This window comes from Aphidius gifuensis, linkage group LG4 (assembly GCF_014905175.1).
Source record: "Aphidius gifuensis isolate YNYX2018 linkage group LG4, ASM1490517v1, whole genome shotgun sequence".
Taxonomy (NCBI): domain Eukaryota; kingdom Metazoa; phylum Arthropoda; class Insecta; order Hymenoptera; family Braconidae; genus Aphidius; species Aphidius gifuensis.
Genome location: NC_057791.1, coordinates 24911748 through 24926322, shown reverse-complemented (window position 1 = coordinate 24926322; position 14575 = coordinate 24911748). Strand labels below are relative to the sequence as shown.

General features: G+C 23.2%; 1 protein-coding gene across 1 annotated transcript; it reads right to left on the bottom strand.

Annotated features, from left to right (window-relative positions):
• Nucleotides 1-2055: 2055 nt before the first annotated feature.
• LOC122855931 (venom acid phosphatase Acph-1-like) lies at nucleotides 2056-5688 on the bottom strand. Its single transcript, XM_044157630.1, has 7 exons — nucleotides 5322-5688; nucleotides 5141-5248; nucleotides 3782-4047; nucleotides 3551-3707; nucleotides 3352-3475; nucleotides 3082-3296; nucleotides 2056-3020 (listed from the first exon to the last, which is right to left on the bottom strand). Exons 1-7 carry the CDS (start codon nucleotides 5415-5417, stop codon nucleotides 2745-2747), a joined length of 1242 nt encoding a protein of 413 aa, XP_044013565.1. The 5' UTR covers nucleotides 5418-5688; the 3' UTR covers nucleotides 2056-2744.
• Nucleotides 5689-14575: the final 8887 nt, after the last annotated feature.

Below are 14575 nucleotides of genomic sequence, written 5' to 3'. Positions count from 1 at the left end.
ATGTCCCAGATAAGGAGGTTTTTTAAGATATTCATTATGGTTGAAATAAAATGATATTTCATTATTTTTTAAATACTTGGATGAACTTTTGAAACCTCGTATACCAGCAACTTCAAAACGTTTCAGGGCTTTTAGTCGAGGAATCACCTGAAAAAGCAATTACAGATAAGTATGTTAAAAAATAAAAAAAAATACTTTTTTTTTTTTTTTGTAATAGATAGAAAGTTACAACTTACACAACGAAGATTTTTTGGATAACCACAGCTTTCATCCAAGTGATTGACAAAATGCAACAAATACAGTTCAGTCAATGTATCAGCAACGTTTTTCAATGAATTTATTAAAGTCACAGGTATTGATTTATCTTCCATATTTTGAAATATAATTGTCAAGGATTTTAGTTTAGATAGACGTGTAAATGCATTGGATAACATTGCATCGTCAGTATCGATGAATCTCAATCGAAGTTTCACGAGGTTTGGACAATAATCATTGATAATTGGCACTATGTTACAACGATTATAATCTGTCAAGTCTAATATTGTTAAATAACGACCACATTTATCAAGCAGTGACTTTAAAACATTAAATTTTTCATCAACCGTACGATAGTTTTCTACACAACATGGAAGTTCATGATATCGCCAATAAGGTAATTCAAGTTTTTTGACATTAAACCAAGAATAATTAAGGGCTCTGTTCCACTTTTTGCATACTAAAAAAAAAAAATTAACATACCATAAATAAATAAATAAATAAATAAATAAATAAATAAATAGTTTTTTATAATGAAATAATTTATATGTTATAACTATCATACCCATTGCAATTTTTAGTCTCTCACATGCTGGCAGATACATGAATATTTCAGCCAGGCAATCATCATTAACACGCTCCATTATCGTCTGTGTTGTAGTGTCAGTTTGAAGATTTGATACCATGTGTTCGACAACATTAATCATACTCTCAAGAGACTTGACTCTTTCAGCAAGATTATCTGTCATTTGTTGCACAGTCTTAGCCAGACGTGTCATTTTTAATACTTCAAGTGATGTTGAACTTTTTAATAGTGTTGCATTTTTAATATTTTTTTTAATTTGTGTATTTTGCTTCACGCATTTAGCAATACCATCTCTACGTGTTTTGCTTGATAGTCTAAGTGATCTACGATTTCCTAAACATTTAGTCTCATCATCATTAACAACATCGTCAACTGGTTCTGGTGTTGAGCCTTGAGCAGTTACTGAACGAGAACGTAGTTGACTTGAATCTGATAGTCTTGCTTTTTCAATATTTTTTTTAATTTGTGTATTTTGCTTCATGCATTTAGCAATACCATCTCTACGTGTTTTGCTTGACAGTCTGAGTGATCTACGACTTCCTAAACATTCAGTCTTATTATCATTAACAACATCGTCAATTGATGCTGGTGCTGAACCTTGAACAATTACTGAACTACGAAGTTTCATTTTGCTCCGACGATGCTCTATTTTAAATAGGATTTTCAATTATCTAAAAAATAATTTTACTATATTAGTAAATATACCTAAATAATTGATGTTGTCAAATTTAATACCTGTTTGATGGTTATGTTTATTAGCAATTTGTAATTGTTAAATAATTGTCTTTTTTTTTTTCCAAATCACTTTTCAACAAACAAGAAAAATTATAAGTATGTATTTTAATAAAAAACATGAATTTTTTTTAATGCTTTAAGTTGTTGTTTTTGATACTTGGTATCTAACACTAAAATATAATAAAACTGGAGAACAGGTGAAGTTCTGTTAAAATGTGTTAAAATTCTAAAAACCTAAACTCTGCTAAACTCTAAAGAGTAAAGGCTCAACCGGCTAACAATGGCTAAACTGGACTAAACAAGAAGACTAGAGACTGCTCGAGACCTAGTCTCTAGTCTTCATGACTAGAGACCTCTATAGTCTTCTTGGTCTAAACAATCGTCAACAATCGTCAACAATGAATTTTACACAAGCCAAATTAATAATTCTAGTTGAATTTTTTTTTCTCTTATATACCGTAAAAAAACAAAAAAACAAGTGAGTTTAAAATTTTTTATCTCTTTATTAATTGATTGTTATTAATTATTAACTAATAAAGTTAATTTTCATTTACAAATATTGACAAATTAACGTTTTTTTATATATTAAATAAATTTCATGAAAAAAACAATAATTATTGTTATTATTATCATACAAATATTTTAAAAATTTACAAGTAATAAATGATGTTGATGATGATACTTGACTGGTGTTATTCTCACTCCAAAAAAAATAAATAAAAAAAAAAGAAAAAAAAAAAAACAAACAATGTATTGTTGTGATGAAATGCCTGACACTTTTTACAATCCCCCTTGTCTCCACACCTGTTGCTACCACCAAGGGATGAATTATCAAAAAAAATAAAAAATAAAAACAAAAATATGTACTAAGCCTTCATATTCAGCACATTCATTTTATCTTTTCAAAATGACAATGCCCTCAATATGTATTTTTATATTAAAATAATAATAATTATTTTCATGAAAAGACAAAAATACTATTCACTGAATACCAGTAATAAAAAAAAAGTATCAGGTTAAATGAGGTTGTTCAACTGAAAACTTGAAGCTGTTGAATTTATAAAAAAATCAATACTCATTCTTTTTATATAAAAACAGCGAGAATTTAATTTTTAAATGATTAATTAGTTTAAATTTCGTGTCAACTATTTGAACATAAATTTTATATTTAAAAATTAAATAATAAAATAATAATTATTGTTAAAATCATCAAGTTAACAGAAGTGTCTTTAAATCCAGCTGATGATTTTGATATTGTTTTATCTTGATGATGACGATGATGATGATGCTGGTGATGCAGTTCATTGTAACAATCATCAACTTGACTTTTACTTGGTATCACATCATGAAGAATATTTAAAAAATCATCCAGTGGACATAGCTCTTGACATTCTGGTATTTTTTGATTGACAAGTTGACCACTTACTCCAGTCCACAAAATAATCTACAAAATAAATTTTATTTTTGAATAAAGATTACAAATGCAAACGGTTAATTTAGCTTACCCTGATGAAATATTTTTTTCTTTCATCTTGAAGAGTTTCAATTATGATTGCTGATCCATATTCTGGAAGAGCTGGATCTTTTATACCAATACTTCTTGATAATGCAGCAACATTTAATTCATGTGCTGAGTATAAAAATAATTTTCTACTTGGTGGTCTCAATGATTCATCAACAAATGATTTTATATTTTCTGTTATTTCACGTAATAATGGTCCTGAAATATTAAAAAATTATTAGCCAATTGTCATCATCATCAATGAAATATTTACCTCCATTTAAACGCTTCAATGCATTTGTATATGATCGTAAATTAAAATCATCAATTGTTATTTCTTTCATTGGATTTGGATAAACTTTTTGAGTCCATTTTGGTAGTGTTAAATTTTCAGCAGCCTAATGTAAAAAGTTATTGCTCATTTAAAAACCAGACTCAGCTTGTTAATATTTTTATGAAAAATAAATAAATACCTGTTCTTTGAATAAATTATACAAATAATATACAGCTGATGTTGTATCAATATTTTTACCAGTATGCTGTGAAATATATTTCATAGTATCACTGTGTTTATCAAGCATTTGTTTAGTATTTTTTTGTTTTAAAAAATGTTTGTATTCTTTGACATATCTGTAATAAATAATGAATGAAAAAATGAAAATTAAAAATAATTAACAGTTTAATTTATAATTAAATATACATACTGAGGACAATAATGAGAAAATAAAAGTGAATCATATTGATTTGGTACTGATACAACTGACACTGGTTGCCAAAGAATATTTGGATTCCATAATTGTTGTTTTATTGGTGGAAACAAACCAGCTAAAACAAGCTGAAGTGACATTTGAGTTCTTGGCACGTCTGTTGAACGTCCATAGACCAAATCTGGCCAGTAATATGGACCAATAAATTCATGATATCTATCACGAAGTAATGTTCCAATATGATATTCACGAATTTTACCAATCTGCAATATAAATTTAAAATCAAAATAAATATATTTGTAGCTTTTTAAATATATATTTTTTAATTTCAAATAAAAATAAAATAACAGTTGTCTGATGATGTTGATGATATTTATGAATAATAATTTGTGATGATGGAATTATTATTGTTGTCAAGAGACAACAGAATGACAATGTGACATGAAAATGACGTTAAATTTAAGAACACGTTAATTTACAAACGGATATGGTGAAATATATATATATGTTATTTCAGGTTGAATAATAAATTATGCTGGCTTATTATTTATCATTATCAATATGAATAATCAGTTGATAGTATATGTAATGTGTGCATATGTTTTTGCTAATGTTAATTTAATTGTAGAGATGATAATATTATATCTAGTGACGATATTAATCAATGCCATAATCATTATTATTTTTATATTCAATGACCCGAAAAGATTATCAGAGAATCTTTCTGTAGACTAGGTTAATAACGGTTTTTTTTTTATTGAATTATTTGCTTATTTTATTATTAGTTTATTACTTTTGGATTTTAATCAAGCTGTTAATTTTTTTTTTATTATTTATTTTTTTAAGTGTTTACCTTTTTAACTTTCGACAGGTATTTTGACAAGTGTTATTTATTTTATTTGAAAAAAATATATTTTTAATGGTAAAATTAATTGAATTATAAATTATTTTTTTTTTATAATGGATGATAAAATTAATAATTAATAATATGAATTATTATTAATATTGAAATTTTTATTTTTCATAAAATATTAAATTTAAATTTGACAATAAAAATTCATTTTTAGTAATTAAATAATTTTTTTTTTTTGTTAATAATAATTTAATTAAATAAATATATTTAATTTTTTTCGAAATCTTATAATTTTATATTGTAAAAAAAAAAATAATTTAATGAATATTATATTTAGTATGAACAATGAAAATTGTTATTCATCATCAAATTAATTTTTTTTTTATTTTAAATAATTTAAATGAATATTAATTTTAATATAAAAATTAAATTCAACAATTGAAATTGTTTTTTACTATTAAAATATATATGTATATATTTTTTAAAAATTATTATTGACTTACATTAGTTAAACCACCACTGCCCATTGGAAAATATGTCTCATTTGAATGTGGATCATTTGGATAATTTTGAAATTCTTTATGCGGCACTTTATCCCCATGACGAAATAACTAAATAAAAAAAAAATAATAAAATAACGAATTAAACTTAATTAAATAAATATTATAACACTAAAATATTTACCACATGTAAAAGTTTTAATTCCAATTCACATTTAACATAATTAAATCCTTGAAAAATTAACACAAAGCTCACTATGATAATACAAAAAGCTTTCATAATGTTTAGATCAACTAAATTAACAATTTCACAAATTAATTAAAAACAAGGATATATAAAATAACATGTACATGTATTTTATATATATTTTATATATATTTTTTGTGTTGACGCACGTGCTTTAATAAATTATTCTGGTGATCTGATAAATTTAACGTCTTTGTTTTTATCAGTAGGATAATATTAGTTTTCAAGCTCGTTATCTGTTCGTTGACATTGTTTGACAATCAGCACAAGTATGAAGGGAGCATGTAAAATTACATTGCTTTTTAATACTCACATATTGTCCCACAATTTTTATTCATTTTTTTATTATTTTCCTTTAACCGAAAGGCAAACATTCAAGGTCACAAATAAGAAGCGGGGAAAAACTTTTTTAAATAACAACTCATTTGTCATAAATTTTTCATTATATTTTTTTCAAAATTTTTTTAATTAACTCGTATGATAATTTTTTATTTTTTATTGATAAAATACTTCAATAAATATACATTTTTTTTTTTACTATAATAATTGTATTTCAATTTTTTTTTTATTTCGATTATTTAAATTTGAAATAAAACAGATTTAAAAAATTGAAATTACAAAAAAAAAAAAAAAATACATAATATACCTATTTAATTTAAAATTTAAAAATATATATAGTTTTTTTTTTTATTTTTTAACGTAAAAATAAGAGTTGAAATTATTATAATAATTATTTATACAACTGCGACAGTGTATAAATAAAAAATTATTCGAAAAAAATATTTTAAATTAAAAAAAAAAATATTTATTAAACAAGTGTTTGAGTGTACTTTCTTTAAATTGATCGTGTATCTATTGGCCTTCGATTCTACAATATTATTAGTGATTGTTTTTATTGTCTTGATAAATCGACAAATATAAAACAATCTGTTTTCTTAATCGCATTTAATATCAATCGTAAATAGTGCATTACTTGTTATTTCAAAAAAAAATTTACATCCGGTACATAAATAACATTAAATTAAATAATTTATAAATTTTTCATTATTTATTTATTAATAATAAACCTCGACAAATTCTTCATATTTATTAAAAAAAAAAATAATATATATATTTCTATTTTAGCTAGATTTTCTTTTGATTGATGACAAAATAATGCGACATAAATTTGCTACTGATATATTGATTTATACAAGTCCAATTAAATATTCAAAATTGAAAAACAAATTATTTTTTTTATTTGTTATTCATCATATCAACAGGTTATTTATTTTCTGCATAAATGATTTATTAATTACAAATTTAAAATATTTTTTTTTTATAATTTTATCTGAGAATTTTTTTGATGCCAATGATGATGATCATTCAGGCTTATTTTGCATAAAATTATCATGATATTTACATCGCTTATTGGACTCATACGTAATCATAATTAAAATGCTAATTTTTTTTTTAATTACCCTATTATCAATATTGTTGATATTTTTTTTATTATTTTTTTTCTAATAAGTAGATCAATTACATGCTGATTTTGAGTTCCGGCTTCCGTTTTTAAAAACAATAAATCTTCTAAATTATTTATAAATTAATTATTTTTATTTTATTATTATAATTGTTATCTTGTTGAAGGCGTTTACGATAACACACCCACAGTATTGTTCAATGATCCTATCGTTCAAGGATTATGATAAATTTAAAAAATGTAAAATAATTATAAACTGAATGATCCATCCACTCATTTATGACCTTCTTTGCGAGAATGCAAGTTGATATTAAGTTAGAATGTACTTTATATTATACAACAATTTTAAAACAATGTTTTTCATTTTTTTAAAATAAAGTTTTACTTTTTTATTTTACTCCTCTTCATATGTAGGATAAATTAAATTTTTTTTTTTTTTTCCATATCATTTACCTCTAGCTGTGTGTGTGTGTTAAAAAGTTGATTATTAATTTTAAAAAATTTTAATTCTATCTTGTTTGATAAGGTGAATTTTTATTATATTTTTTTTTTTGAAAATAAAATTAATTTTATTGTAATCAGAAAATTAGGTAATTTGATAGAGTTTAGCTTGACATGCAATCAAAAATTTGGATAATGAATTGAAAAAAATATCAAGTCAGTAATTAATCAACTTTTGTTTGCTATTTTTTTTTTTTTTTTTTATGAGGGAAACAAACAGTGATAACCTGTCCCATATTTAACATGTTAAATATGTGCTGATTTTTTTTTATTTGCTATTTTCTCTTTGAAATGTGAAATTAACAAAAGAAAAAATATTTATTCTCTGTGTATTATTTGATGTTGAAAATTGAACATGAATTAAAGAGAAAAAAAAATTTTTTTTTTTAACTATTGTCAAATGGTCTATTTTAAAATAAAATGCATTTAAGGTGTGGGTCGAGTGTTCAATAACTTTGTTCTTTTAAAAAATGAATAAAAAAATACATGAAATATTTTTTTTATGGGTCAACATAGTTTCAAGTAACTAATATTTTAACTGAAAAAAAAAAAAAAAAATATTAAAAAAGATAAATAAATTAACTGTCGGTGGAAGAGAAATGGCATACTCTTATTACTATGGATATTTGAGATTTGTTTCTTCTTCTGATGGTATCAATAGAGAGCTGGAACAAAAAGACGTGATTACAAAAATACTGTATATAAAATTCATCCAAATAATTATGAACCAGGACATCGTCCAGTTTATATTGTTGTTGAAGGTGCAACACCAATGCTAACACTTTATGAAATTCTCCAGCACAATCATGAACAAACTGCAACATATAGACGAAATAAAAAGCAAATTGTTGCTTAATTTTATGAATCACTGGCTAAACTTGTTAGTGATCCAAGTTGTCGAAATGTTGTTGAGCTTGTTTATTACCAAGATGATGATCGAATTCGTCAGCAAGCTCTTCGCAGTCATTTTAATGAACATTTTTTTTTATACTCAAAGCTCATCTAGGTTTATGGAATAATTTTTAATAGAAATTAAATTAAATTTATATTTTTTTGTACGTGCCAGCTAATAAATTAATTTGTTGAGGGTTTAAGCTATATGATAAATTAAAAAAGAGCTTTAGCTGAAAAAGATATCAATCAATGCTATATACAATTCAAAGCTATACAATTTTATAATCCCAAAAAAAAAACAAAAAAAAAAATCGCTAGCAACATTTCAAGAATAAATTCAATAATCAATCATTTATTATTTTCAAAAAGAATACAAAAATACATCGAAAAAAAATAATAACTGTTGTTTTAGATTTTTTATTATAATAAAATAAAGTGTACATAAATTTTAATAATTTTTTTTCAAGTGAAAATTACATTATGTGATATAATAATTTGTTAATTTTAATTAAATTAGCAATACATAGATGTTGATTAAATTTTAGAAGCTGAAAAGTAATAAATCAATAATAACAGGTAAATTTTAAGGGTGTCTTTTCCAAGCCACCCAGGAGGTAAGACATGTGACTCGTTTTTTTTTTGTCAAGTGGTTTCTCCAGTAGACCTAATCCACTTTTCGCACGTTTTCTAGCTGCAGCTAGAATTATATCGATCGGTTTTTAAATTTTTCGGATTGCGCTCAGAGCAGCATTTATTATCGCACGCGCATGTAAAAAAAATATATATATACGTAATTATACCCGCGCTCATTATAGCTGCAGGTATATATTTTAAATATATATTTATTAATATTTGCGCTCATAGCAGCAATTATTAACGCACGCGCATGTAAAAAAAAATAAATATATACGTAATTATACCCGCGCTCATAGCAGCAGGTATATTTTTCATTATTCGCTGTGATAGGACATTTCTACAGGCTCAATTCACTATGCCACTATCACTAATTGTGATAGGACATTTCTAGGCCTTAATCACTATGCCACTATCACATATATTATCATTATTTCACACTTCACTATTTCACTATACAATATATTGTATAAAATATTTAAATCTTGAAAATATTAAAATCATTATATTAAAAACCTAAAATCATAAAAATTCTGAAACAAAAAAAATCATAATATTAACATCTTGAAAAACCTGAAATCATAAAAATCCTGAAACAAAAAAAAATCATAATATTAATATCGTGAAAAACCTGAAATCATAAAAATCCTGAAACAAAAAAAATCATAATATTAACATCTTGAAAAATCTGAAATCATAAAAATCCTGAAACAAAAAAAAAAACATAATATTAATATCGTAAAAAACTTGAACTCCTGAAAAACCTGAAATCATAAAAAACCTGAAACAGAAAAAAACCTGAAACATACTTGAAAATTTGATTATTGTTTTTGGAAACGTGCATTCAATATCAAATAAAAAAATACATCGCGAATGGAAAATAGGGTGATAATTTATCTATTATAAATTTTCACGATAGATAATAATTCCTAATCACCCTTGTCTACTCTGTTTGAGATAGACAAGGTCGATTTATTTTGACTTTTACACTACGACTATATTTAATTTAGCATTAAAATTGAATATATAATTATTGCAATAATCAGTCAAAATAAATCTATACATAAAATAATAATTTGGAACGACAAGAAGCTTCAAAAAATATAGCAACAATTTTTTGAAACTTCAAGGATATTGAAGCACTTTTCCGGGATAGGTTAAAAATTACAACTAGTCAATCGTGATCTAGAGGAACTTACCTTATGCCACCAAACAGCCATGAAGAAGTTGTCCAGGTATTCTCCAATAATCCACATAAATTCCATCACATCCTCTCAGCAAATAGCCATGAAGAAGTCGTCGAGGTAGTCTCCAATAATCCACATAAATTTTATCACATCCTCTCAGCGAAGCCATGAAGAAATTGTCAAGGTAGTCTCCAATAATCCAATTAATCCCAAATCAGCAACTGGCACTTTTTACACTTATATTCACTTTATCACTTATCATTTTTATTATATCACTTTAATTAATTTCAATTACAGATTTCTTTTTTTGTAATGAATCACTTGCACTTTCACTTTTTTTTTTTTATAACCACGAGTCAATCTACACGCGGTCGTTTTAAATATTTCTAACCAAATTTAACGCACAAAAAAAATCGATACGATGTTCACTCCGCGAAAACTAAAACGAACCAACAAAAATCTAAGAAACTTGTACTTTTTTTTTAACACCGAGCAACCACGAGGTAATTTAATATTTTTCTAACCACGAATTTAACGAACAGAAAATTTTAAGATGATATTAACCCGACGAAACCAAAGAAGAACTGACTGAAAATCGTTTAGGAGGCCCTTTATATATCCTGGACAATCCTAGATAAAGACTAGAAGTCCTAGAGGTCGCTATTTCTAGGAATTACTGTCTAGTTTCGCTCTCTGCAGATCAGCCATTGGCTAACACCGGGAAAAATGTTTCCCGCCGCATGACTCACGTCCAGGTGAGAAAAAAAATGTTACGTGGATGCCATGCGGTACGAGAAAAAAAAAAAAACACGTGCCAAAAAAATTTCAATTATATTTTTCTGAATTTTAAAAATTTGTAAAAGAAAAAAAACATAAAATTAATAAGAATAATTTTCTAATTAGGATATTGACTGATGAGCTTTTTTTTTTTTTTTATTTTATTTTGTAGTTGTTTGAGTCATTAGTTATTTTTCATACGTTTATAAAACGTATTTAAAACGTATATAAAACGACATAAAAAATAAATTTTAAAAAATGATAAAAAAATGATTAAATACTTAAAGTATCCTTAAAATATAATTTGAGGGATGAACATAATATTTTGAGAGATGTATTTTGAAAATATCATTATTTTATAGCCAAGTAAATTATCTTTAATAAAAGTCAATTTGATTTTTAATTTTAATATATTTAAAGACAACATAGATTATCAAATACAATAAATTAAAAAATTTAAGAACTGCTTTCTTAAAATTTATATAAATTACCATAAAAAAAAATTGACCTGATTTTTAAATATTTTTCTTCCAACAAACAAGATTAAATATTTCAAAGAAAAATAAAAAAGAATTGCTCAGTTTATTTAATTTAATTTTTTTGTTTTATTATTAAAATTTATAATATTTAAAGACATTTCTAATAGTTGATTTAATTTATAAATTGATTAAGTGGAAAAGTTTGATAATTATTTTGAATGATCGTGATAGTTTCCAATCACAAACACGATTTATCAAAATACATGTTGGAAAACTTGTGATGTACACAAGACGTCACTATCATGCTACATAAATTTCATCTTAGTCTTTCTAAAATATATACAAATTTGATCTCTATCAATCCTAAAACTATCGCCCAAAAAATATTACATATAAATTAAAAATTTTGTTCATTATTTTTTTATTATTTTATAATGAAATGAGCTTTTATTTAATTTAAATAACAATAGATAAAAAAAAAACACAGTAAACAATTAAAATGAATTTAATAACTAAAACAAATATGAAAATTTAAATTTTATACATGCATTTTATAAACAAGACATTAAAATTTCTAAATAAAATTAAATAAAATATACGTCAGTCAAATTGCTTATTTTATTATTCAAAATTTCATGCAAATTTTTCATTGTTTATATTTTCTTTTGTTTTTAAAATTAAAAACACATCAATCAAGTTTTATTTTGAATATTAAATTTTTGGCATAAATTTGAAACAATATAAAATATAAATTATTGATAAATTTTGTTGGTCCAACCTCGACACAAATTCCTGGATGGAGCTTTCGAGCTTTTGACATTGAACTTTTTACTTTTTTTCACCTTGAACATAATATCATCCGGGCCTGGATAAATTTTGTGTTCATGAACTATCGAATATGGATCAATTTATAATTATAATGTATCTATGTTGCTACTTGTATTTCACATATTCATTATTATTATTAAATTAACATTGAATATTGTATAAAATTTCATACTAATTAATATTTAAAATATATTTACATTATGTTTATTAGTTGAAATAATAATTTGGATTATTAAATACCGAAAAAGGGAGATTACATTCAATGTTAATTAACCTTATTTGTTTATTTTAAATTTAAAAATTAAAAATAATGTTTGGAAATTGTACGAGGATTATTTTTTTTGAATCAAGCTTTTTTTTGTTGCTGGACAAAATTGGTATTTAAAAATATTTTTAAGCAAAAATTTTATAAGATTATGCTTCTAGAATTCAAACAACATTCAAATATAATTATCCTACAATTTATAAAATTTAAGTTCAATTATTTTTACTTGTTTTTTTTTTTTCAATTTTATATTTTACCAAAAATTTGTTATTTTTTGCTATAGATTACTTGTAAGTTTAAAAACATATTTCCAAATAAAAATTTTATTCTATACAATTTATAAAATTTAATTTCAATTATTGTTGTTTTTTTTTCTCAATTTTTTTTTTTTTAAATCTGTTACTTTTTGATAGATTACTCGTTGGTTTAAAAAAAAATTTCCAAATAAAAATTTGATAAAGTTATGCTTCTAATATCTCAAACAACACATAAATATCATTATTATTCAAGTAAAAAAATGAAATTACAATTATTTTGACGTTTTATTCGTAACTGATATAATTTTGTTTTAAATTTTTTACAAATTAAATTTCTAGCTTCACGAGAAACATTTTAAAAAATGAATTTACACATATTCATTTTCAGCTTGTCTATATAATTTAAATTAATTTAATTTTTAATAAATTTCTATCTATAGAATAAATAATATTTAATAAATAAAAGTTTTTCATTAAGTATACATTGCTTTTACGTAAATTTTACATTCAGTTTAGTTGATAATAAATTAATAATGAGATTTGTAGTTTTGACTGTAATGATGAGAGTGAGATATTCCAGTCAGTAAATCTCATGGCCTCGATCTCTCACTCAGTCAAATATAATCCCCACAAATACTACAACCATATATCCAAACTAGATAAGCAACGTAACATGAAATTGCCAAGTCCAGAAAATTCTATATACATAATAAATGTAGTTCTGTATTTGTTAAACTTGTGTGCACTTATCAAGCTTTTGGACATTAAATTTAAATACATATATACAAACTTTTTTTTTTTTTTTCTAAATCCTTTTATAATCTTGAATTTTTATTAAATCATTCAAGTATTTTTTCAACAACACAATAGTAGATTAATTATTCATATATATCAATTTTTTTTTATTCGAAATATTTTAAATTGAAACTGTTTTTAAATAAATGAATATAAATTTTTTTTTTTTTTTTTTCGATTATTTGTTAAATGTTTCTATTGAATAAATAATCTATAAACTATTTTCTTTTATATTGAAATATTATTTTATTTATGTTTTATTATTTATTAAAATTTATTTTTATAGAAAATTTTAAATATTTTTGTATGACAGTTATTATTTATAGAAAATAATAAATCAATTTTTAAATGAAAATTTTTTTTTAATTGAATTTAAAAATTTAATCTGGACTAGAAAATAAAATAATATATTAAATTTTTAAACAAATAATACATAAAATAAAACAGATAAAAACAATTTCAAGATAAAAAAACAATTATTTTTTAATAATTTTATATTAAGCTGAAAAAAAAAATTGAGCCTAATTTACTTTTTTATTGATTATTTTTTATCAGAATCTTTGAATAACTTATTTCCCCAAGAAATGTGATACTTTTCAATATCTGATAAGAAAGAAAAATAAGAAAAAAAAAAAAAAGACTGATTCTTTATTGACTCTCCATTAGCTTAAATTTATTTTTCATTTTATTCAAATTGAATTATCCAATAAACTTAGCATATTAATCAAGCCAAAGAATAAAAAAACCATAATTAAAATATTTTCATCAAGTCAATAAATATTATTTATTAAAAAAAAAACATTTCATCAATTTAAAATAAAATAATCAAACAACTAATAAATTGGTAAAATTTAAAAATCAATTTCAAAATAATTTGTCTGACTAAATATTGTCCATGACTACTCATTTCTAAAAAAAAAACTTCTATACTAAATTGAATTTCTAACAATGAAAAAAATATAAAATTTGATAAATAATAATAATGATCAACAAATGAACAAACAACAATTCAAGTAAAAAAATAAATGAGTAATATTTTTTCATTTTATTTTTTGTAGATTGATGATGAAAGAATAAAAAAATGCTCCAACAAATTTATTACAAAGGTGTACA